General features: G+C 35.6%; 3 protein-coding genes across 5 annotated transcripts; 1 reads left to right on the top strand and 2 right to left on the bottom strand.

The window, feature by feature from the left end:
• Positions 1-759: 759 nt before the first annotated feature.
• LOC111800698 (uric acid degradation bifunctional protein TTL) lies at positions 760-6,143 on the bottom strand. Of its 2 annotated transcripts, none has more exons than XM_023684508.1 (6): positions 5,899-6,143; positions 5,726-5,811; positions 4,946-5,003; positions 4,670-4,771; positions 4,112-4,268; positions 760-1,564 (listed from the first exon to the last, which is right to left on the bottom strand). In XM_023684508.1, exons 1-6 carry the CDS (start codon positions 6,040-6,042, stop codon positions 1,107-1,109), a joined length of 1,005 nt encoding a protein of 334 aa, XP_023540276.1. In that variant the 5' UTR covers positions 6,043-6,143; the 3' UTR covers positions 760-1,106. The 2 variants fall into 2 exon arrangements, with proteins under 2 accessions (XP_023540276.1, XP_023540278.1); XM_023684510.1 differs by having other exon boundaries at positions 760-1,561.
• Positions 6,144-7,895: 1,752 nt separating this feature from the next.
• Positions 7,896-14,671, top strand: LOC111799826 (3-hydroxyisobutyryl-CoA hydrolase 1-like). Of its 2 annotated transcripts, none has more exons than XM_023683303.1 (14): positions 7,896-8,040; positions 8,403-8,483; positions 8,854-8,922; positions 9,661-9,724; positions 9,919-9,998; positions 10,096-10,179; positions 10,714-10,798; positions 11,569-11,654; positions 12,056-12,177; positions 12,548-12,608; positions 12,773-12,871; positions 13,553-13,654; positions 14,174-14,215; positions 14,341-14,671. In XM_023683303.1, the coding sequence occupies exons 1-14, from the start codon at positions 8,002-8,004 to the stop codon at positions 14,476-14,478; spliced, it is 1,152 nt and encodes a 383-aa protein (XP_023539071.1). In that variant the 5' UTR covers positions 7,896-8,001; the 3' UTR covers positions 14,479-14,671. The 2 variants fall into 2 exon arrangements, with proteins under 2 accessions (XP_023539071.1, XP_023539070.1); XM_023683302.1 differs by having other exon boundaries at positions 8,400-8,483.
• LOC111799825 (E3 ubiquitin-protein ligase PUB23-like) lies at positions 12,621-21,789 on the bottom strand. The gene is made up of 2 exons (XM_023683301.1): positions 20,512-21,789; positions 12,621-12,784 (listed from the first exon to the last, which is right to left on the bottom strand). Exons 1-2 carry the CDS (start codon positions 21,698-21,700, stop codon positions 12,738-12,740), a joined length of 1,236 nt encoding a protein of 411 aa, XP_023539069.1. The 5' UTR covers positions 21,701-21,789; the 3' UTR covers positions 12,621-12,737.
• Positions 21,790-22,374: the final 585 nt, after the last annotated feature.

Genomic DNA, 22,374 nt, shown 5'->3' with positions numbered 1-22,374 from the left:
TAGGAATCACGGACATCGATACGATATTGTCTACTTTGAGTATAAGCTCTCGTGACTTTGCTTTGGGCTTCCCAAAATGCCTCAAACCAATAGAGAAAGTATTTTCCTTGATTATAAACCCATGATCATTCTCTAAATTAGCCGACGTGAGACTTTCATTCAACACCTCCCCTCAAACAAAGTACACCTGCCCTTAATGAAGCTTGACTCATTTTTCTTTTGGAGTCTTAGTCATTTTTTACTATGCCTTCGAGGCTCACAATACTTTGTTCGACATTTGAGGATTTTATGCCTTCGAGGCTCACAATACTTTGTTCGACATTTGAGGATTTTATTGACATGATTAAGTTTAGAGCATGATAGCATATTAGGAATCACTGATCTCTACAATGATATTGTCTACTTTGAGCATAAGCTCTCGTGGCTTTACTTTGGACTTCCCTAAGAGGTCTCATAAACTCTTATAACTTTACTTTTGACTTCTCCAAGAGGCCTCAAACCAAATGGGTTTATTTTGGACTTCCCCAAAAAGCCTTTACTCTGGACTTCTCCAAGAGGCCTCAAACCAAATTATTCCTTGATTATAAACTCGAACAGAAAAAAAAAAAATATATATTGTATTACATTTTTGCTTGTCGTTTTACATTTTTTAATATAAATTATTTAAAAATAAAAATTATCCATTAAAATTTTAATAATCATTCTTTCAAAGTATATAAATACATATAAAAATAGAAAAATAAAATAGGAGACGAACTCTAGATTGGCAAACCCTTCTAGCAAAGCTCCAAATTATTAGGCAATCAGTTTGGTTTTATGAAATTTACAGACAGAATTAACAGACATTTTTCCAACCAAGGCCCATCTTTTAATCAAAAACTGAAACTGCTACTAGTTTTATACACTATAGATAGATTTAAGTTCGGGTCCCTGTCGACGATCTCTTCATATTTATGAGGTAATTTGCAGAGTTTTTCCATGTAATACAGCATTCGATACATTCAACATCGTTTAGTATCGGTCGACGTTGCTTTATTCAACCCTTGCCAGAATCCGAAGGACATCAAGATGCATGACAGAAATGCAGTCATATGAACAGTGAACTACTAGCTTCCACGATAGGTGGAAAATGAGAATGGTGAAAGCAGGAGAGGGACATGGAAGTGTTCCAGCTTCTGGGATTCCCTGATTTCGAACACGATAGAAACGTACGGGAAGAACCCAGCTGGGAAATACTTACCTGTGTTGAAGCTTATTCTGTATATTCCTGGGTTTATAGCTTCAACCATGCTCAACAATTGGCCACTTCTGCCATCTTTATCTGTTGCTGAAGACCCTTCGAGTGCCCAGCCACCAACATCGACCTCACCGAATAAGGGGCGTGGTTGAGTACCTATCCACCTTTCCAAACGAACGTCAATACCTGCAGCTGGAGATCCTCGTGCGACATCCAACACGTGGGTTGTAATTGGTGGTCGAGTTCGGGTTAAAGTTTGTAATGTTTTTCCAGTTGAAGCTCCAGACACAGTACTTAGATGCCCTCCGATAATGCTCACACGATCTTCTAGAGTTTGAAGATGAACAAAAGAGAAATTGTTACTAGGACATCTCAATCAATCTATTACAAAAAGGATTATGCCATATTCATCCATCTAGCTTAGCAGTTGAAATTGGTTCAGTTAAAGTAAACCACTTAAAAAGATCAAGATGAACAGTTGATTCTTGGAATGCAAAGAATTAAGAAGTTTAATATCAATAGTTCTTACTAGCAAGAAAAAAAAATTTCCTCATAGAAGAATGTGTTAGTTTTAGCATTCATTTTTAGAGAAGCTGTGTTCTTAATCCATTCATCTCTTTGCCTTATGCACTCTTAATATAAAATTATGCAAGAAAACTAATTTATGTTTAACATTATATTTCGCTTGGATGAAAGTCCCACATCCGGCTAATTTAGGGAATGATCATGGGTTTATAATAAAAAAATACTATCTCCATTGGTTTGAGGCCTTTCGGGAAGCCCAAAGCAAAGCCATGAGAGCTTATTCTCAAAGTGGACAATATCATACTATTGTGGAGAGTCGTGTTCGTCTAACGTGGTATCAGAGCCATGCCTTAAACTTAGCCATGTCAATAGAATCCTCAAATGTCGAACAAAGGACTCCAAAAGAAAAAGGAGTCGAGCCTCCCGTCTCGAAGGCATAGTAAAAAATGACTAAGACTCCAAAAGAAAAAGGAGCCGAGCCTCGATGAAGGGGAGGCGTACTTTGTTCGAGGGGAGGTGTTAGATGAAAGTCCTACATCCGGCTAATTTAGGTAATGATCATGGGTTTATAATCAAAGAATACTATCTCCATTGGTTTGAGGCCTTTTGGGGAAGTCCAAAGCAAAGGCATGAGAGCTTATGCTCTATGTGGACAATATCATACCGTGGAGAGTCGTGTTCGTCTAACGTGGTATCAGAGTCATGCCCTAAACTTAGGCATGTCAATAGAATCCTCAAATGTCGAACAAAGGACTCCAAAAGAAAAAGGAGACAAGCCTCCCGCCTCAAAGGCATAGTAAAAAATGACTAAGACTCCAAAAGAAAAAGGAGCTCGATGAAGGGGAGGCGTATTTTGTTCGAGGGGAGGTGTTGGATGAAAGTCCCACATCCGGCTAATTTAGGTAATGATCATGGGTTTATAATCAAAGAATACTATCTCCATTGATTTGAGGCCTTTTAGGGAAGCCCAAAGCAAAACTCTATGTGGACATGTTGAGATATATTATTTATGGAATATATCCTAGATATTATATCTTAATATTCTTCAATTTATGGTTAGATTTATAGTATATTTTATTTATTTACCAGATTTAGTTAGATATATATTTTTTCTATTTTTAGGTATTAGTTGATAGTTTGTATCCTATTTAAACGTGGTAAACATGAATGAAGATCATACTTTCGATCCCAATTCTATTACTATTTCTCATTCTTAACATGGTATCAGAGCACCGATCTTGATATTCCTAATATCAAGATCGGTGCCGATCGTGGTATTCCTAATACCCCCTTGGACTCTGAGTCCAAGGGGAGTATTACCTAAAGCCAAACCCTAACCAATCAGTGAAGTCTTTACCATCGTCAATCATCCAATATCAAGAATACGTTATAAGCATCTTCAAATTTCTCACCAAGCTCTAAGGTGACAAATTCAAGATGTTCGTATTTTCTTTCACAGCCTCTCAAGTGATCCAAAGCACCGATCTTGGTGTCATTATCCACTAAAGCATTTATGCATGGACCAACAAGTGATCAGGGAGGATATTCACTTGTTCCAAATCAAATTAAATGGACAAGTTATCAATCCTCGAGTCAATCATTGCAGTCTATTTCTAAAGCATTTATGCATGGACCGAGAAGTGATCAGGGAGGATATTCACTTGTTCCAAATCAAATTAAATGGGACAAGTTACCAATCCTCGAGTCAATCATTGCGGTCTATTTCTGAGTCTTGCATCTTTCTTGAAAATTCAATAATTTCTTGAAAGTCTAAAAATGCAAACCAATCAAAGGCGGTCTATTTTTTTTACGGATATTTTCATTACTGAGAAGACAAGAGTGAAAGACAACTTGGGTGTTATTGACCTACCGTAAAGACAAGTTAAAGACAAGTTGGACGTGATTAACATACACTCTCCAACTTGAGGGGGAGTGTTGAGATATATTATTTATGGAATATATCCTAGATATTATATCTTAATATTCTTCAATTTATGGTTAGATTTACCGTATATTTTATTTATTTACCAGATTTAGTTAGATATATATTTTTTCTATTTTTAGGTATTAGTTGATAGTTTGTATCCTATTTAAACGTGGTAAACATGAATGAAGATCATACTTTCGATCCCAATTCTATTTCTATTTCTCATTCTTAACAGGACAATATCATACCATTGTGGAGAGTCATGTTCGTCTAACACCAATAAATTTACTGTTCAATGAGAATAGATATAAGCGCAAGCGTGAAAGTTTGAGATGAATTTCCATGAAGATATGCACATAATAATACGAAACAGATAAATTACTCTTTGCAAGTTCTTTTGTCATATTCATAACTAAGATTACCTTCTACTTTTCGTGCAAAAGCAGGAGGATAGCTCTCCTTTGTTGAAGAGACGTTTTGTTTCGTCGAGAAAAGCTTTGCAAGACGCAGTTCTGTTATTTTCATTTGCTCTTGAGCAGCAATCTCAAACTCAATTATGGGTCTATTTGAATACCGTTTCTGCAACAGGGAAAATTGCTCATAACTCAGATGAAGACAACATATTTAACTAGTTGAAGGGGGGTTTTGTGGGGTTTTAGAACAAATCAACAACAAAACCAGTTATAGTTGATTTCTAAGCAATGGCTCACAAATAAATCATAAGCAGAAGTAACCAACATAGCAATTCAATACGATGCAGCTTCTCATCGATGAGATAGGTTTCAATAAAGTATAGAAGCTCTCGATAAGGACGATAAAGGTTTCTATCGTATCGAAATTTGCACTCGACTTTGAAGAAAAAATATGCCAATGATAGAACAAAAACCAAAAAATATGGTAATCCTCTATCTGAACATCTTCACATAATGGTTCGCGTGATCACTATATAGAAAGATATTTTAGAAAAGATCAGGATCTACCTTTAATTCTGCAAGTATTTTGTCGGTGCTCCTTCCAGATGCACAAATAAGAAATATAAATCCAAACTTTTTCTGGTACTGAATATTCCATTCAGCTAGCTCCTGCAAAGGCCATCAACACCTTGGAAGTCATTAACAGTAAATCACCACCCACAAACCCGTCCCCCTTCGCTCCTCCCCAGACCCCACTCCCAAAAGAACCTTTGTGCTCGTTAAAATCGATTTTGAACGATATTAGGAAATTTAATACAATTAAAACAAACCCCAGATACTAACCTGTAAGCTAGAACCAGTAGCAGTTGCCAGTGCAGTTGACTGCTCTCCCTTACTCCATCTATGAAAAAATTCATTTAAAATTTCAATTCAAGCATACAAGTTGCAAGAACATACAAAGTTATATGAGCAATGCTATCGAAATTGGCAAGTACGAATCGACAAGTAATGAAACCTATAATGAAGAGGGCGCGTGAAAGTCTACCAGTTCCTTTTTATCGCTAACTTTCAGTTATCTATATAATTACAGATAAATATGATCACGTTTTATCCTCGGATGAGTCGATCACAATTCACACATAACAAAAGAAAATGAAATCAGTCTTTCGAAACAACCTGAGAACTGACAAATCGGTGAAGATCATCGCAGTCAATACTATTTAGTACTACAGTTAGAACAATGGAGAGATTAAAAGTGAAAAAATAAAATAAATCAAAATTAACGCGTAGGAGTTCTAAGCGAATGTGGTGTAGATAACAATGAAACACACTGTAGAGTCGGACAGTTCAAATATCATCTGGAAATACATTGATAAACACAAAACTAGAAGCCAACAAATAGGAGAAAATCATAAAATTAAAACCAAGTTCTGCTTGGATACCTTAAAATCAAGTTTTACGTTCCAGAATTCAATTGCATCCACTGTAAAGCGATTGATAGAATATAATTTATTCCTAGTTCTGTTCAAATAACTATATGCGACCAGAACTTAAAAGTGATTGAATCAATTCAATTTTGACGAAAAAAGAGAAGTAAGAATCTATCATCGATAGGATCTTAACTGAGCACTCGTCTGATTGGATGATTTGGAGGCTTGACCAATCTGTGGATGAGCAGAGAATGCTTCCAGCCAACCATTCACATCGACCTTTCAAAAACGAACATCAAATTTCAGCCTCTGGTCACTGAAAATCAATGATACAGAGAAATTAAAGAAGGTAAAAGAAACGAAGACCTGATTAAACCAGATGCGTCTAGCTGCATCTACAGCTTGTTCCAAGGAGAAAAAAGGGGAAACGGAAACCATTTCTCTGGCGAATTTGGAGCTTCCACAACATGCCTGAAACTCTTCCTCTCCAAAATCATAACTCGCCGCCATCGTTACTGCCACCGATCGGTGATCCCCCGTCACTTTTCTCTCTCGCTCTCTCGCTCTCTCGCTCTCTCGCTCTCTCGCTCTTCCCTCTCTGCAGCCGGGTCACTGCGCCTCGCTCTGCTGCTGCGCTGGCGATCGGGTTGATTTTGTCCATTTTGGATAAAAAAAAACTCAAAATGTTAAATTATTAAAAAAAAAAAAAAATAAATTACAAAATGTCCCTATTAATTTTTTAAAAAAATAATATATATATTATTTTAAAATTTAAAACTTTATTTTTATAGTTAGATAAAACGTCTAACTATAGTTTTAAATGTTAGAGGTTTTATTAAATTATAATAACGAAATTCAAACATTATTAGTTATTTGACAAAAAAAAAAAAAAAAAAAAAAAAAAAAAAANTATTAATTGATTTTAAATAAGTTTTTAACTATTTTATTACATTAATTGATTTAGGTTAACTTATTTTTATTAGGTAAAAATATGCCTTAAATTTTAGGTTTTTTTTTAAATTTATTTAGTAATAGATAATTATTTTTAAATAAAAGTATTTAATAAAAGTATATAAATTTTAAGGGTAAATAATTAGTACAATAATTATATTAATATCGTATCAATTATAATTAAATATAGATAAAATAAACCTATGTCAATATTTTCCTCATGATAGTAGATCATATAAATACAAGATATTGAATCTTATAAATTTTATTTAATTTTAATAAACTATTAAAAAAAAGTAAAAAAAAAAAAAAAAAAAAATTAAATAATAATTTATTATTTAAAAAATCGTAATTAATATTTATTTTATGAGTAATTAATTATAATTATTATCCTTACCGTAATTAATAATATTTATAGTTAATTGATTAACTATATTAATGAAATGAATTAATATTTTCATGATTGGTTTATAATGATAGATTATTTAATAAATTAATTTCAATAAATATAAATAAATTGATTGATTATAAATTATTTCATTTAAGTAATTAATTTATTATATATATATATATATATATATATATATATATAGATATATAGTTTAATACGTTCAAAATCAACCTAACCTCTCGGCTTAATCGAAACATAATATTCTTAATCAATTGGTCAAATGCTCACATTCTCGTTTGTCGTATTTTTGAACTAAGAGTATATTTAAACGTGATCTTAAAATTACGGTGAGAATTGAAAAAAAAATTATAATTTTTTTTTTTCAAAAGATTACTATTATTTATTAGCTTAGGTTGTGTAAAAGTTCAAGTCCACCGCTTTGGCTCGTTACGTATCGTCGTCAACCTCACGGTTTGGGATCTCACAATCCACCTCCTAGGAAGGTCTAACGTCCTCGTTGGCACACCGATCAATGTCTGACTTTGATACCATTTGTAACAGCCCAAGCCTACCGCTAACTGATATTGTCTCCTTTGGCTCGTTACGTATTAAAATCACCATCACAATTTTAAAAACTCACCCAAATGAGAGAGGTTTTCCGGCCCTTGTAAGAAATGATTTATCCTCTCTCCAACCGATGTGGGATCGTTCATATGACTCAATGACTCGAACAAACACGAACCACGAGGGTTAGATTTTGTTTTTAAAATTCATTCGAGTTAGGTTGGATTTTAACTTTTTTCTCGTTGGGACAACTTGACCAAACTCGACCAGTATGAACATATTTAATTCAACCTAACTCGCCCAAAGAATTAAAAATATTTAATTTTTATAGTAGGTTTTAGTGATGTGTGGGGACTATGATAATTTAATTATTAATGCAATTTATATTTGAGATATAATATGATCCATTTAAATAATTAAAAAAATGTGGAAGAATTTCTATAACATGCAGCCATAATCCTCGCTTGGAAGAATGGCGGCAAACTGAATCGTTAGCTATTTAGCTTCCACACTCATCTCTTTCCTATTTCATTTTGTTGAACCAGAGGTAGCATCTGCGAGCAATGGCGTCCTGGAATTCTACCGGAATTGATGAAGATCAGGTCTCTCTCTCGCTCTCTTCATCTCTATTTATCGTGCTTGTACAGATTGAACAATGGCCGTTTTTCTGAAGCTATTGAAATCCATGTCGAACTCGGCTAGGATTTGTAATTTCATTAGCTTTTAAGTGATAGAGTTTTCTCACGAATCTGACGGATAATCCGTTATCACATTGAAGCTCTTTTGACGTTTGTTGTTTATGTTTGTTCGTTAGCTGTAATTTTAAGTAAAGGAGGCTATAGATACTGAAATTTTTCTGAGACTTTAGAATCGTCGTACAAAATATGGTGCTTATTAGCTTAGTTGTTTTCTATGGAGATGTTGATGATCATACATTTTTCAGATGTTAATTTCTTTGCAGCAGGTTTTAGTGGAAGAGAAGCGGTTTGCGAGGATATTGACTTTAAACAGACCTAAGCAGTTAAATGCTATCTCATTCACAATGGTGAGGCTTGCGATATCTCCACTTTAAGCGTAGTCTCGTGATTTTCTAATGACGTTAATTTTATCTAAGTTCGAGAAAATTGTCGGTCTATTTGTTACTTCAGTCATGGATTAGCAATAATTGGACTATCTGGTCCTTGCTGGTTAACAAATTATATTCCATAAGCACCGAATTCTTGGGCTCAAGAACTCTGTATCTTGTAATTTACAAGCATTATGTGTCGCAATGTGAGTTTTGACAAGTCTGATGCCCGTGGTTTAAAATTCTATCTCCAAGATTTGGGTAGAATCGACAAAGCAATGGGAGTGTTCATAACTGAGAAACTAGATAAACGCTCTGTTTAGTGTTTTTCTTTTATCATTCAATCCAGGTTTCGCGGCTATTGGAACTCTTTTCTTCCTATGAGACAGATCCCAGTGTGAAACTTGTGGTTGTCAAGGTATTTAACTTCTCCATCAACAATTTTTATATATTGCTGTCATGTCCATTTTATCTTATTGTTCACCTACTGCTTCCATCGTTATCTTGTTCAAATGGAATTGTTCAATTACCTTAATGGAAAATATTGGAGGCGAAAGCATGACACTTACAAAGGGATCCTGTCCATGCCATGTTCTAAACCTTAACTGACCATGCCACCATGAAATTTTCGGAAGACAAGAGCGTTATTTATTTTTTAATTTCGTACTTAGCTGTGTAAAGTTCTTATCTTATCCATTTCAATACTAAATTCAAACAAGTGGGATCTTCATATTTTATCAAAACCAAGTAATAAAATTACCCAGATCACCCAACATTTAGCCCACATAGCATGCAAATTCAGTCACAAAAACAGTCTAAAATGAAGATTTCCCTCGTTATCATTATCCTTGTTGGTTTTCTTTGGGTTTCTTTGCATCCCACCTTTGTAGGTAAGAATGAGAATGATGATTTGATGAATTATATTCTAGTTGATGAGTTGGTTTATTATGATAGTCCGTAGAATGATCAATTAATACTAGAAAATGCTGTTTATTACACAGTATAATGAAGGCTACTGATGTAAATTACAATATCAAGGGCATGATCATTTGTTCTGTTTTCTATGAAGCATTTGGTCGCAGTTATATTTAACCGTTTCCCTCTTCTTATGATTCTCAGTGTATTTACTGATAATAAATAATTTGTGAATTATTAGGGTAAAGGAAGAGCATTTTGTGCTGGGGGTGATGTATCGGCTGCGGCTCATGCCATTAAAGAGAGTAAGTTTCTCTTTACTGCACAATCCACAGCGTCAATTAATCCCGAGCACCTAATGGATGCTTGAGACAGAGGATTTTACATTTTTTTTTTACATGTCTGTCATCTAGTCTAGGATAGCTGTGCAGAAGTTAACTTGATAATACACAACAGCATTTATATTTAGCTAATCATAATCCTGGTTTCTGTGAGTTAGGTGAATGGAGGAAAGGTGCTCACTTCTTCCAGAAACAATACACCTTAAATTATTTGTTGGCAACTTTCAGTAAGCCACAGGTAATTTTGGTTGCTGAAGTTCTGGTCGTTTTAGTCTATAATGACTTTTACTTGATATTATGTTTAACTTCCATTGATTGCTTGAATATTTTTCAAGGTTTCTCTTCTGAATGGTATTGTCATGGGAGGAGGAGCCGGTGTTTCAATACATGGTAGATTCCGTGTTGCAACAGAGAAATCGGTATATTATCTAACTGAAGCTCTGAACTTTTGGTCCTTGAATTATTGATCTAGTGCCCACCTTTTACAGTTTAAATTTAGAATTTTGTATTCTTCACCCTCATTTTTATTTATCTTTTAAGTAGCGAAATTTAGAACATGGATAATATCTTCAATTTTTGGCTTTCCTAAAATATTTTACTTGCTTCTTCATTGGAATAATATTTAGTAAGTAAGCTGCAAAAAGAGTGTTCTTTTTCTCTCTTTCTTCTCTAAAGAGTTGCTAATTTAGCTCTTTAAAGAATTTATTGGTAGGGACAAAAAGTAGAGCTTTTGAAGTTGTGTAGAATGCTTGGAAGAGAGGTTTTTTTTTTTTTTTTTTTTTTTTTTTTTTTTTTTTTTTTTTTTTNGTGTAGATTTAAAAATTTAAGGATGTCGAAATATCATTCTACTCTGGTACTTATATACTGTAGGTGGAGTTTGTTTCTGTTTCTTCCATTCTTCAATCTCATTAGGAAAAAGGGAATACATTAATATGGCAACTTACCTTTTGCAGATTTTTGCAATGCCCGAAACTTCTTTAGGACACTTCCCAGATGTTGGTGCTTCTTATTACTTGCCAAGACTCCGGGGATTTTTTGGTATTACTAATTATCCTAACCTAGACACTCCTTTTTCCAGTGTGTAAGTGTATGTATTTTTTAATACTGAGCCTTAGTAGACATGCACATCAAAGCATACACTATGGATAATTTTACTCACTGACCAAACAAAGCAAGCGTCCTCCTTAGATGAGCTCGTGGCTTAGTCAAGTTGAACCAAGTTGCATTTGTGTCCCCACTTTCCTCTTGAGATTCATTTTGGTTATAGCTAGGTACAGAACGATCCAGCAATAAAGTATTTCTTTGTCAACTTGAAGTTGAAGTGAGAAGAGAATGAAAGGGATAGGTTCCATTGGCAAGTACAAATTGATCATTAACCTCGAAAGAGGCATCAGTTAAGTTGCCTCAATATCCAAATTCAACTTGTTCCCTGGTTCCAGTCAGAGACTGCAGTGGCTTCTCTTGTTCTTTCAACCATTTTTCCATTTCAATTATGGTGTAGAGAAGAAATCATTATTTGCCCTCGCTATTATCTTTTCAACCTCCATTTGATTTCAGTATAGAGAATGACAATTGTAGTTCACTGGTTTAATTGAATGCTTGATTTTTAGGGATGATTTCTTATGTTGCTCGAACCAGCTGGAATATAGAGGAAATGAACAGACTTTATCTTGGCTAAGAGCATTTCCAATTCTCCACCCTACCCTAAAATATTTTCCATCTGATGGTTAATGTAGCGAAAATTCCTTGTGCTTGGAGGTACTCTATTCTATTTATTATGTCTTATTCTTTTGCTAAAACTTTTGCAGGCGAATATGTTGGCCTAACAGGTGCCAGGTTGGATGGTGCTGAAATGCTTGCATGTGGCCTTGCTACTCACTTTGTCCCTTCAGAGGTATACTAACTCCTAAATTTCTATGATGCTCAAATGTTTAGCAGCAAAAAAGAAAGATATCCCCTCTTTAGGTGAAGAACTGTTTCAAGTAAGTTATAATATTATATAGGTTTGTTGACAACACGTCATAGATTATAAGGTGGTTGTTTCCTAGCATTAGTTGAGGTATATATCAGACATTTGATACCCTTGGTTATTTCAAAGATAAAAATGGTTGATTGCTTGGAGATAATAATTTGCAGTTATACCATTTTTTGTTTGATTTATACCATATTATGTACGTGGGATGTGTTCCTCAGTACCCTACATCTCAGGTGTTTTCTCTTAATCTCGAGCTTCTAGTATTTTATTTAAGAGAGAATAACTTCCTCTTCCTTTTTGTTACTCCAATCAATGACCAGAGATTAACGCAATTAGAGGAAGCACTATGCAGAGCAGATACAAGTCAACCAAGCATCATCTCTGCAATTATTGATAAATTCTCCCAGACACCAATTCTTCACGAGCAAAGTGCTTATAACCGGTGTGACTCCATCTTTGATTTATTGTTTTTTCCTTGAGCGCTAGTACCAAATTTTCTTAATGCAAAAATTCTAGGCAATGATTTTATCACCTTGAATATTTATATTTATAGTGTTTCCTATCAAAATCCTTTTGAGCTGAGTAATGTCCTATTGAGCTCTTCCTAGTTAAAAATTTTTTGTATAAATTTCAAAAGAACATTTTATTCCCACCTTTTTTAAAACTACCATCCACCTAAAAGTAATCAATCCCTTCACACTATTATTGTAATATATCTTCATGTTTCCAACTTGTTAAATTTGACAGATTTAGAAGTTCAATTTTAAAGAAAATGTGGTTCTCAAACGCAGTGAACTTCCGTGTTGTAACAGGTTGGATGTTATTGATAAGTGCTTCTCCCGAAGAACAGTAGAAGACATTTTGGCAGCTCTTGTAAGCTGATGTGGAGAACACAACATCTTCTTGCCGCTTGTGTTCTTTATAATTTAACTCGCATTTTCTTATTTTTCTTGTAGTTCTTTGGATATTGCATGAGCATGGTCATTGGAGGGATCGTTTCATTTAACCAATTGTAATCTGATGCTTTGCTCTTGTAGGAAGAGGAGGCCCTGAAAAAGAAAGATAATTGGATCAATTCAACAATTCGAGACTTGAAGAAGGCATCACCAACAAGTCTTAAAATCTCTTTGAGATCGGTGTGTAACAATTCTAACAAGTTTCGAACAGTCTCTCTCTTTGAAGGACTGCTGCACAGGATATGAATTTTGATGATTGACAGCCTTAGTTATTGGGATTCCTTCAACACATATGTGCGGGCAACTGCTGTCACATTTTTTTGTTGAAAGCGGTTGTTAGGTTGATTACACCATTTAGAGTCTTAGATCTATTGAGAATTGTTGAGAGGGAGTCCCACATTGGCTTATTTAGGAAATGATCATGGTTATAAGTACGGAATACATCTCCATTGGTATGAGGCCTTTTGGGGAAGCCCAAGTCAAACCCACGAGAGCTTATGCTCAAAGTGGACAATATCAATACCATTGTGGAGATTCGTAATTCCTAACAAGGTCTATGCCTCCTCGGTAAAACTAGAAAATATCAGAGTGATCTACATGTATGGGGCACGATAGGGAAATCCTTGAAGGCAAAATGCCAAGGGGGAGTACAAAAAAAAAAAAAAAAAAAAAAAAAAAAAAAAAAANTGAGTAGTTTTGAGATGATTTAGATACAGCATTCCAAGAGAAAGCAATAAGAAGAACTAACTTCCAAATATCATGTGACCTTTCATTCTCTAAAACATTCTCTCCTCTTTCTTGCCACCAAAATTTTGAAATTTCCATCAATGAACTTACTATGGTCTTTTTCTGGAATGACAGATAAGAGAAGGCAGACTTCAAGATGCTGGTCAGTGTCTCATTCGTGAGTATAGAATGGCCTGTCATGTCATGCGAGGGGAAGTCAGCGAAGATTTCATTGAGGTCTTCCACTGACTTTTATCTCCACATTTTTTACATTTTTTTGTGAGATCTCACATAGGTTGAGGAGGAGAACGAAACATTCTTTATAAGAGTGTGGAAACCTCTCCCTAATAGACGCGTTTTAAAAACCTTGAGGGAAAGCCCGGAAGGGAAAACCTAAAAAGGACAATATCTGCTGGCGGTGGATTCGGGCTTGTTATAAATGATATAAGAGCCAGACACCGGGCGATGTGTCAACGAGGAGGTTGAGCCACGAAGGGGGGTGGACACAAGGTGGTGTGCCAGTGAGGACGCTGAGCCCTGAAGGGGGGTGGATTGTGAGATCCCACCTCGGTTGGGGAGGAGAACAAAACATTCTTTATAAGGGTGTGGAAACTTCTCCCTAGCAGACACGTTTTAAAAACCTTGAGGGGAAGTCTAGAAGGGAAAGTCCAAAGAGGACAATATCTGCTAGCTGGACTTAGACTCTTATATTTCTATTATCTACTTGAGATCATGATGCCATTTCATTAAATGCAGGGTTGTAGAGCTTTACTGTTGGATAAAGATCGGAACCCGAAGGTATATGTCGGGTGTAGACATCTACATCTTCGAAATCTCTTGCTTGTTATTCGGGATTCTCAAATGTACATTCTTAAAAGTTTATCCAACCTTTATCTGATCTCATCTTTTATATTCTTCTTTAGTGGGAACCCTCAAAGCTGGGGCTTGTCACTGATGCAATGGTTGAGAGGTACTTCTCTAGGATTGAAGACGAAGAGTGGGAAGACCTAAAGCTCCCTGCAAGACCCAACTTGCCTGCTTCAGCCACTTCAAAGCTCTAGTTACCATGAGTTTGCAACTTACTCAGTTAATATATATTAGTACTTTGCTAGTTGTTTATGTCTATACATGGTGGTGGGTAAGACTGTTGGAAATAAGCCTTCCTCAATGAGGAATCAATAATTGATTTAATGTATTCTAAAATCAATGAACATACGTAAAATAATGTGTTCATAATAAAATTTCAATTTTACACCATGCTATAAATGATAACATTGTCCTTTGTTATTTCTTGTGAACCTATTTTCTATTGACGCAGGAGAGAAGGAAATATCACATCATCCATCCACAGATACCGCTTAAGCTGTGATAAAGGTATTCTAAATTTTCTACCGAACATTATGGATTGTACATTCCTTTCAACTTCAAACATCAATGAAATTTTATTACGTTGAAGGAATGACCTTAATTACATCGGTGTGATTATTAGAGATATTTGTGTAACCTCATTAAATAAGAAAAATAGTTAGACTTCCCTAATTTATGTGTAACCTCATTACCTAGTATCGAGAGATTTAGTTAGCTTTTTTGTAGTATTAAACACACATGTATCTCTCTGAAAAATTAAAAAGAAATGTGAGCAAGCTAATTTATGCTTACAATGTATCCTTTATATATATATATATATTGTAGAGCCATTCATGTTTCACCAATAATCCCTACAAGAACAGGAACCATCTTTGAAATGGTGGAAACGGTTTCGATCTCTCACCGTTATCTACCTTTTGTAAATCTTTATTGTAGTATGACAATCTGAGCAAGCTTAAGTATGAGATCTCACATCGGTTGGGGAGGAGAACGAAGTATTCTTTATAAGGGTATAAAAACCTCTCCCTAGCATACGCGTTTTAAATAACTTTGAGGGGAAGCCCGAAAGGAAAAGTCCAAATAGGACAATATTTGCTAGCAGTGAGCTTGACTATTACACTAAGGTAGGTTGTTCAGAATAACAATTCTTCCCCCTAACTTAGATTTCAATAAGCCATAAAGCTAGTTTTTCGCTATGTTAAGAAACCGATTCTTCCTTCTTATTATCATCAAAGTTGAGTAAACTTCTGAGATATCTGCAACTTAGCCTGCCAGCTTCAGCTTCTCTCTAACTTGTCTAAGCATCATAAATATTTCAGTTGTTTCTGGGTAAGAATAATCTCCCGCCAGAAATGAATGTGGGGCATTATCGATCGAACTGCAACCAGGTGTTTTCTGAACTCCTGTCTGATTCATCAATTCTCTAATCTTTTTTCACTTCATTCCACACTTTCCTTCTTGCATAAATGTTGGAGAGCAAAAGGTAAACTTCATCATTTGTTGGTTCAAGTTTTAGCAGGCATCTAGCCGCTTCCTCCCCAAGCTCAATATTGTTATATACTCGTTAAGCACCAACTATAGAGCCCCAGATTGCACCATTTGGTTCTAAAGACATTACTCGGATAAATTCCCGAGCTTCTACCATGTTAAAGATCATGTATTTGTTTAGATTGCTGTCAGTTAGTATCTGATTAAATCTCCTTATAGTTAGGAGTTGATTTAGTTTTAATGTTTAGATTGCTGTCGTTAGTATCTAATTAAATCTCCTGCTAGGGGTGTTTTTTAGTTTTGATTTGTTTATTGGTTTATTACCAGATTTTATGCAGATTTTTAGGTAGATTTTTTAATATCTTTTTATATTCTCTGGGTATATATAGAGCCTTTTTGCTCTTTTTAATATAATCTTCTCATCAACTATTCAATCACTCACTATTTCACTAACATGCCAAACAACCCTCTCTACATAAAAAATCTAGCATGAACCCATAATGCTCTCACTTAGGTTTGATTTGTTGAAGATGGCTGGGAGGAAGTCCCATGTGGCTAATTTAGGGAATGATCATAAGTTTATAAGTAAGGAAATACATCTCCATTGGTAATAAGGCCTTTTGGGGAAGCCCAAAGTAGAGTCATGAGAGCCTATGCTTAGAGTGACAATATCATACCATTGTGGAGATTCGTGATTCCTAACATGGTATCAGAGCCATGCCTTAAACTTAACCATGTCTATAGAATCCTCAAATATCGAACAAAGAATTTTGAGCCTCGAAGGTGTAGTCAAAAGTGACTAAAGTGTCGAACAAGGGGTGNAGTTTTGATTTGTTTATTGGTTTATTACCAGATTTTATGCAGATTTTTAGGTAGATTTTTTAATATCTTTTTATATTCTCTGGGTATATATAGAGCCTTTTTGCTCTTTTTAATATAATCTTCTCATCAACTATTCAATCACTCACTATTTCACTAACATGCCAAACAACCCTCTCTACATAAAAAATCTAGCATGAACCCATAATGCTCTCACTTAGGTTTGATTTGTTGAAGATGGCTGGGAGGAAGTCCCATGTGGCTAATTTAGGGAATGATCATAAGTTTATAAGTAAGGAAATACATCTCCATTGGTAATAAGGCCTTTTGGGGAAGCCCAAAGTAGAGTCATGAGAGCCTATGCTTAGAGTGACAATATCATACCATTGTGGAGATTCGTGATTCCTAACATGGTATCAGAGCCATGCCTTAAACTTAACCATGTCTATAGAATCCTCAAATATCGAACAAAGAATTTTGAGCCTCGAAGGTGTAGTCAAAAGTGACTAAAGTGTCGAACAAGGGGTGTACTTTGTTTGAGGGCTCCAAAGGAGTCGAGCCTCAATTAAGGGGAGGCTGTTCAAGAGTTTCATAAATCTCAGGGGAGGCTCTATAGTGTACTTTGTTCGAGGGAAGGATGGTTAGGAGGGAGTCCCACATTGGCTAATTTAGGGAATGATCCTGAGTTTATAAGTAAGGAAATACATCTCCATTGGTATGAGACCTTTTGGGGAAGCCTAAAGCAAAGCCATGAGAGCTTATGCTCAAAGTGGACAATATCATACCATTGTGGAGATCTGTGATTCCTAACATGATTCATTCCATAAAAAGCTCCCATTTCATGTAATTGCTCCATGCCCTCTTGAACTAACCCTGCGTAGCTGCAGGCACGCAGTACCTCTATCATCTGATCAAATCTCTTTTCGACATCCCATCAAAGATTCCTTTGGCAACATCTATTTCTCCACACTTCGACTACATGTACAGCTAGAATCGTGACTTCATTCGGACGCATGTTCGAGCCACCAACTATTTCCCTGATTAACTGCATCGCCTCTATGATTGTATTGTTCTCGACATAACCAAAAATAAAAGCCGACAAGCATACACGTCTCTTTCAGACAAACGATCAAATCCTTGCTTTGCAGTGTTTAGCTCCCCACATTTAGCATACATTAGGATCACGAACTTCCATAATGGTATGATATTGTCCACTTTTAACATAAGCTCTCATGACTTTACTTTTGGTTTTCCCAAAAGACCTTATTCCAGTGGAGATGTATTCTTTCCTTATAAACTCAAGATCAACTCCTTAATTAGCCGATGTGGGGCTCCCCACCAACAATCCTCCTCTCGAACAAAGTATACCATAGAGTCTCCCCCGAGGCCTATGAAGCCCTCAAACAACCTCCCATTAATTGAAGCTTGACTCCTTTGGAGACCTCAAACAAAGTATACCCTTTGTTCGACACTTGAGTCACTTTTGACNGGGTATATATAGAGCCTTTTTGCTCTTTTTAATATAATCTTCTCATCAACTATTCAATCACTCACTATTTCACTAACATGCCAAACAACCCTCTCTACATAAAAAATCTAGCATGAACCCATAATGCTCTCACTTAGGTTTGATTTGTTGAAGATGGCTGGGAGGAAGTCCCATGTGGCTAATTTAGGGAATGATCATAAGTTTATAAGTAAGGAAATACATCTCCATTGGTAATAAGGCCTTTTGGGGAAGCCCAAAGTAGAGTCATGAGAGCCTATGCTTAGAGTGACAATATCATACCATTGTGGAGANAGGCATAACTTTGATAACATGTTAGGAATCACGAACCTTCACAATAGTATGATATTGTCCACTTTGAGCATAAGCTCTCGTGGTTGTACTTTGGGTTTTCTCAAAAGGTCTTATTCCAATGGAGATTTATTCTTTATTTATAAACTCATAATCAACCCCTTAATTAGCCGATGTGGGACTCCCCACCAACAATCCTCACAAGCACTTCCCAAACACATCTCAAATTCTCGTACCCATCTCCGGAATTCGAGAATGCAGCTTCATTCCAACGCCCAAACCTTTCAATTGAGCACAAGCCAATACGAGTGTTGTCATGGTCATTTCATCGGGGTAAACCCATCTTCCTCCATTTTTCTCATACAGAAGAAATGCCTCATTAGGACAATGGTTTTTCGTACAACCACTAATCATCGAAATCCAAACCACATCGTTTCTATGACCCATTTTCTCAAACAAAACCTTCGTAGAGTTCAAATCCCCACAGGCAGCATACATATTTAACGATGTGGTTTCTATGTACAGGTCGGAATCAAGCATATACGGCACTTTGAGTTCCAATGAAAGGGCACAAACCTTCAGCAGTGAAGGAAATGTGAATCTATCAGCAACATTTCTCGACCATTGAAGCATCTCAAAGTAACTTTGGAGTGCCCTTCTCGGCATGTTGGAATTCACAAGGCCTCTCAACATGGTGTTCCAAGTAAGTATATCTAACTCTTGAGTGTGTGAAAAAAACTGAATAAGCATAGGCAAGACCAGGCGAGCCCATTGAGAGGACATGGGCAATGAGCTTGTTAAGTGATGGCTTATGGTGGATGAAGCCACTAACTACCATTTGTGCATGAAATTGCTGAAATTTTGTTGATTGTGTCCATTTTGTTGCTTCTTTCTAAGATGGGAAAGATAGGGTATGGTTTTTGGTTGATTTTGAGACTGTTTTGGAGTGGGCTGGTTTGTAAGAAATATATGAAGGAATCTCTTGACCATAACCTTCATTAAGAAAATATTTGATCTAAAAAATTTCCAATAACGAATTTTTGTTCTACCTCGATTGGAGAGGGAAACAAAACATTCCTTATAAGGGTACGAAAACCATTTCCTAGTAAACGCGTTTTAAAAGAGTGAGGTTGACGGCAATATGTAATGAGTCAAAATAGACAATATCTACTAGTGGTGGGCTTAAGCTGTTACACATGATATCAAAGCCAGACACCAGACGGTGTACCGGATAGGACGTTGGACTCCAAGGGGTGGATTGTGAGATCGCTACTCAATTTTAAGTTAAATAACTTAAATATAACCAGTCCTTTATTTTTCTACCGACACACCCATGAATTACCTCATTAAATTACTTCCAACACTTAAAGTCTGTTGAGTAAATTGGTTGGGTTGGTGGGATATAATCAATGCTGATATGCACTTTGTTGTTCTTGCTTCCAGCAGAAGCACTTTATTTTAAATGATTTGATGAAGTGGGGTTTCACTATTTGTTTGAGGTAAAATGAGTAGAATTGCAAAGAAAGATAGATATTAAACCTTTTCTTTTTTTATATAGTCTTATATTTGATCGACCCAAATTTATAAATCTAATAAAATTGAAATGTTCGCGGGCGAATATTTCCTCTTTTTATATGTGTTTCGGTTCNTTTTTTTTTTTTTTTTTGTTTTTTAGTGGGTTAAAAGTTAAATCTATCTAATAAAATTACCTTAAAGTAAGCATTTTCGAAAATTTATGGTACAAGAAAATAATAAATTACGTCTAATAGAAATCATTTCTTTTTAATTTAGTATCTATTATGTCTGTTCATTAAAAAAACGTACAATATTCTAAATACATTTTAAATATAAAAATGAAATGATCCATAAACTCGAAAACTCATTCTACAAAAACCCATAAACTTGAAAACCCATTCTACAAAAACCCAGAAAACAAAANAAAAAAAAAAAAAAAAAAAAAAAAAAAAAAAAAAAAAAAAAAAAAAAAAAAAAAAACCAATTAACTTTGAGCAAAAATGTAACAAAAAATACTTAATTTTCCTTTCCCTATGGATGTTGATTTGTTTAGAAAGAACAATATATCATTCAATATTCACAAACATCAAATAATTCTTCAACTCACTTGGAAAACAAGGGCTACGCCTCCATGAGCTCCCATGCATCTTCAAAATCTTGATCGCCTTCTCCTTCGTCGAACTCCGGCCACCGCCACCGCCGTCCATGTGCAATATCATCATCAGCTTCTTCACTACCCCACAAGCCATCATCTCTTCCACAACCCTTTCATTGGGGTGAAAACTACTTATCCAAAGCAAAATCTTCACTCCCATTTTTGTTGCTACGTTTGAAACATTCAAAATCTTCTTAGTCACTGCTGCAATTCCCATCCCATGTTCCACTAAAGCCAATCTCCCCTCTGCACATTCACACAAACTCTGCAGAATCTGCAGCATTCGCTCGCATTTCGATCGACCCGACTCCGGTAAGAGCTCGATGAGGATGCACACAGCACCGGCCTCGATCGCCTTCACTCGACTCCTCTTTGACAATGCTAAAATTTCCATCATTACATCCAATGCGCACGAGCTTGCCTTTGTGGAGAATTCGTCTGATACAAGCTCCAACAATGGCTTGAAGAAATCAATCCCCTGTTCTTCCAAAACAGAGCCCCAATTGAAATTGGTGTTCTTAGCAATATTTCTTAGGATTTTCACAGCGTAAAAACGGCCTTCAGCACTTCCCCTTTGAAGAACAATAGCGATGGATTTCATCAATTCTTCTCTCTTAGACATTTCGTCGAACAGTTTGTCTTCGCTCGAAATCGGAAGCTGAGACAACACTCCCACAGCCTCTTCACAAGCTTCAAACGTCCAAAAATCAGAACAATCAATGAGAATTTGAACGACAACATTCACAACAATTCCAATCCCATTCAATCGAACAAATTCCGATTTCATCTCATCGCTCGTTTCAATCATCGATCTCAATTTCCTCAACGAACTCACCTTGAATGGAGAAGACTCAACAGTCGCAAGCAGCGATCGGACTTCCTCGATCGTCGCCGGCGACGCAGAAGAATCAGTAATCTTCCAAGCGAGAATGAGGCGTTTAAGATTGAGATTAGGAGTGATGACGAAGTCGCCGGCGGCGAGGGTCTGCATCGTCGCCGGACAGGTCTTGTTGTTGTAAGTGAAGAGCCATTTTTCGATGCTTTTTCTCTCGTAGGTGACGCCGGTGGAGATGGTGACGGGATCCTCCATGAGCTCCATGGAAATCGGGCATCCAAAAAGAGGAGGAAAATCGGAATCCATTGATGAATGAAGCGAAGCAGAAGGCTTTGATCTGCAAAAAGCTTCATTCAATGGCGAGAGAGACGAAGGGGATCTTATAGGGAACAGTTCGTGAGGTGTCGCCAATAAGCCAAGAAGAAAGTCTAAGGCAGAAATTTTCATGTTATTGTTTTATTTTATTTTTTCGAAAATTATATGTTAAATTACAAATTTAACCCTTAATTTGTATTCATAGTTTTAAGGGTAAAAATTAATTTATATGGGTATTAATTCTTTATAATTATTTTATTTGAAATTATAACTTCTAAAATTACTAAATTTTAATTTTTTTTATATAATTTAATCTAAACTATATAAAAAAAAATTGGAAGTCCAATAAATACTATTTGTTACGCTATAAATTGGAAGCAAAAGGAAATGTTATGTATTATATTTTTTATTATTGCAATTTGACCCTTCAATTTTCGGCATTTATCATTCGAGCTCATAAATTGAACAAAAAATAATAGGTATTTTTTTAGATTTTTTTAAAAAATTTAAAGGTATTATCGAGAATTCATCCGGTACTTTAACAAAATTTAAGAGTATTTTTATTAATTTAGCCAAAAAAAATAATATAAATTATTGTTAAATAATTGTTGCAGAGGTTATTGAGTACCAAAAATTAATTTATGACCCAATTTTTCTATAAAAGG

This window comes from Cucurbita pepo, chromosome LG08 (assembly GCF_002806865.2).
Source record: "Cucurbita pepo subsp. pepo cultivar mu-cu-16 chromosome LG08, ASM280686v2, whole genome shotgun sequence".
Lineage (NCBI taxonomy): Eukaryota > Viridiplantae > Streptophyta > Magnoliopsida > Cucurbitales > Cucurbitaceae > Cucurbita > Cucurbita pepo.
Note: the sequence above shows the minus strand (reverse complement) of the source record. Positions and strands in the feature narration are given on the sequence as shown.

Bases quoted from the DNA above. Each gene is read 5' to 3' on its own strand.
- LOC111799826 (XM_023683302.1), top strand. From the start codon at position 8,002: ATGGCGTCCTGGAATTCTACCGGAATTGATGAAGATCAG. The intron at 10,180-10,713 runs GTATATTATCTA...TACCTTTTGCAG, and splicing joins GTGTTGCAACAGAGAAATCG to ATTTTTGCAATGCCCGAAAC. The intron at 10,799-11,568 runs GTATTACTAATT...AAACTTTTGCAG, and splicing joins AAGACTCCGGGGATTTTTTG to GCGAATATGTTGGCCTAACA.
- LOC111800698 (XM_023684508.1), bottom strand. From the start codon at position 6,042: ATGGCGGCGAGTTATGATTTTGGAGAGGAAGAGTTTCAGGCATGTTGT. The intron at 5,004-5,725 runs GTTAAGATCCTA...ATTTTTTCATAG, and splicing joins TCCAATCAGACGAGTGCTCA to ATGGAGTAAGGGAGAGCAGT. The intron at 1,565-4,111 runs GTAATCTTAGTT...TTCAAACTCTAG, and splicing joins TTTTGCACGAAAAGTAGAAG to AAGATCGTGTGAGCATTATC.
- LOC111799825 (XM_023683301.1), bottom strand. From the start codon at position 21,700: ATGGATTCCGATTTTCCTCCTCTTTTTGGATGCCCGATTTCCATGGAG. The intron at 12,785-20,511 runs GTGAGTTGAAGA...TTTCTTTTTCAG, and splicing joins GCGTAGCCCTTGTTTTCCAA to GGCCTCCTCTTCCTACAAGA.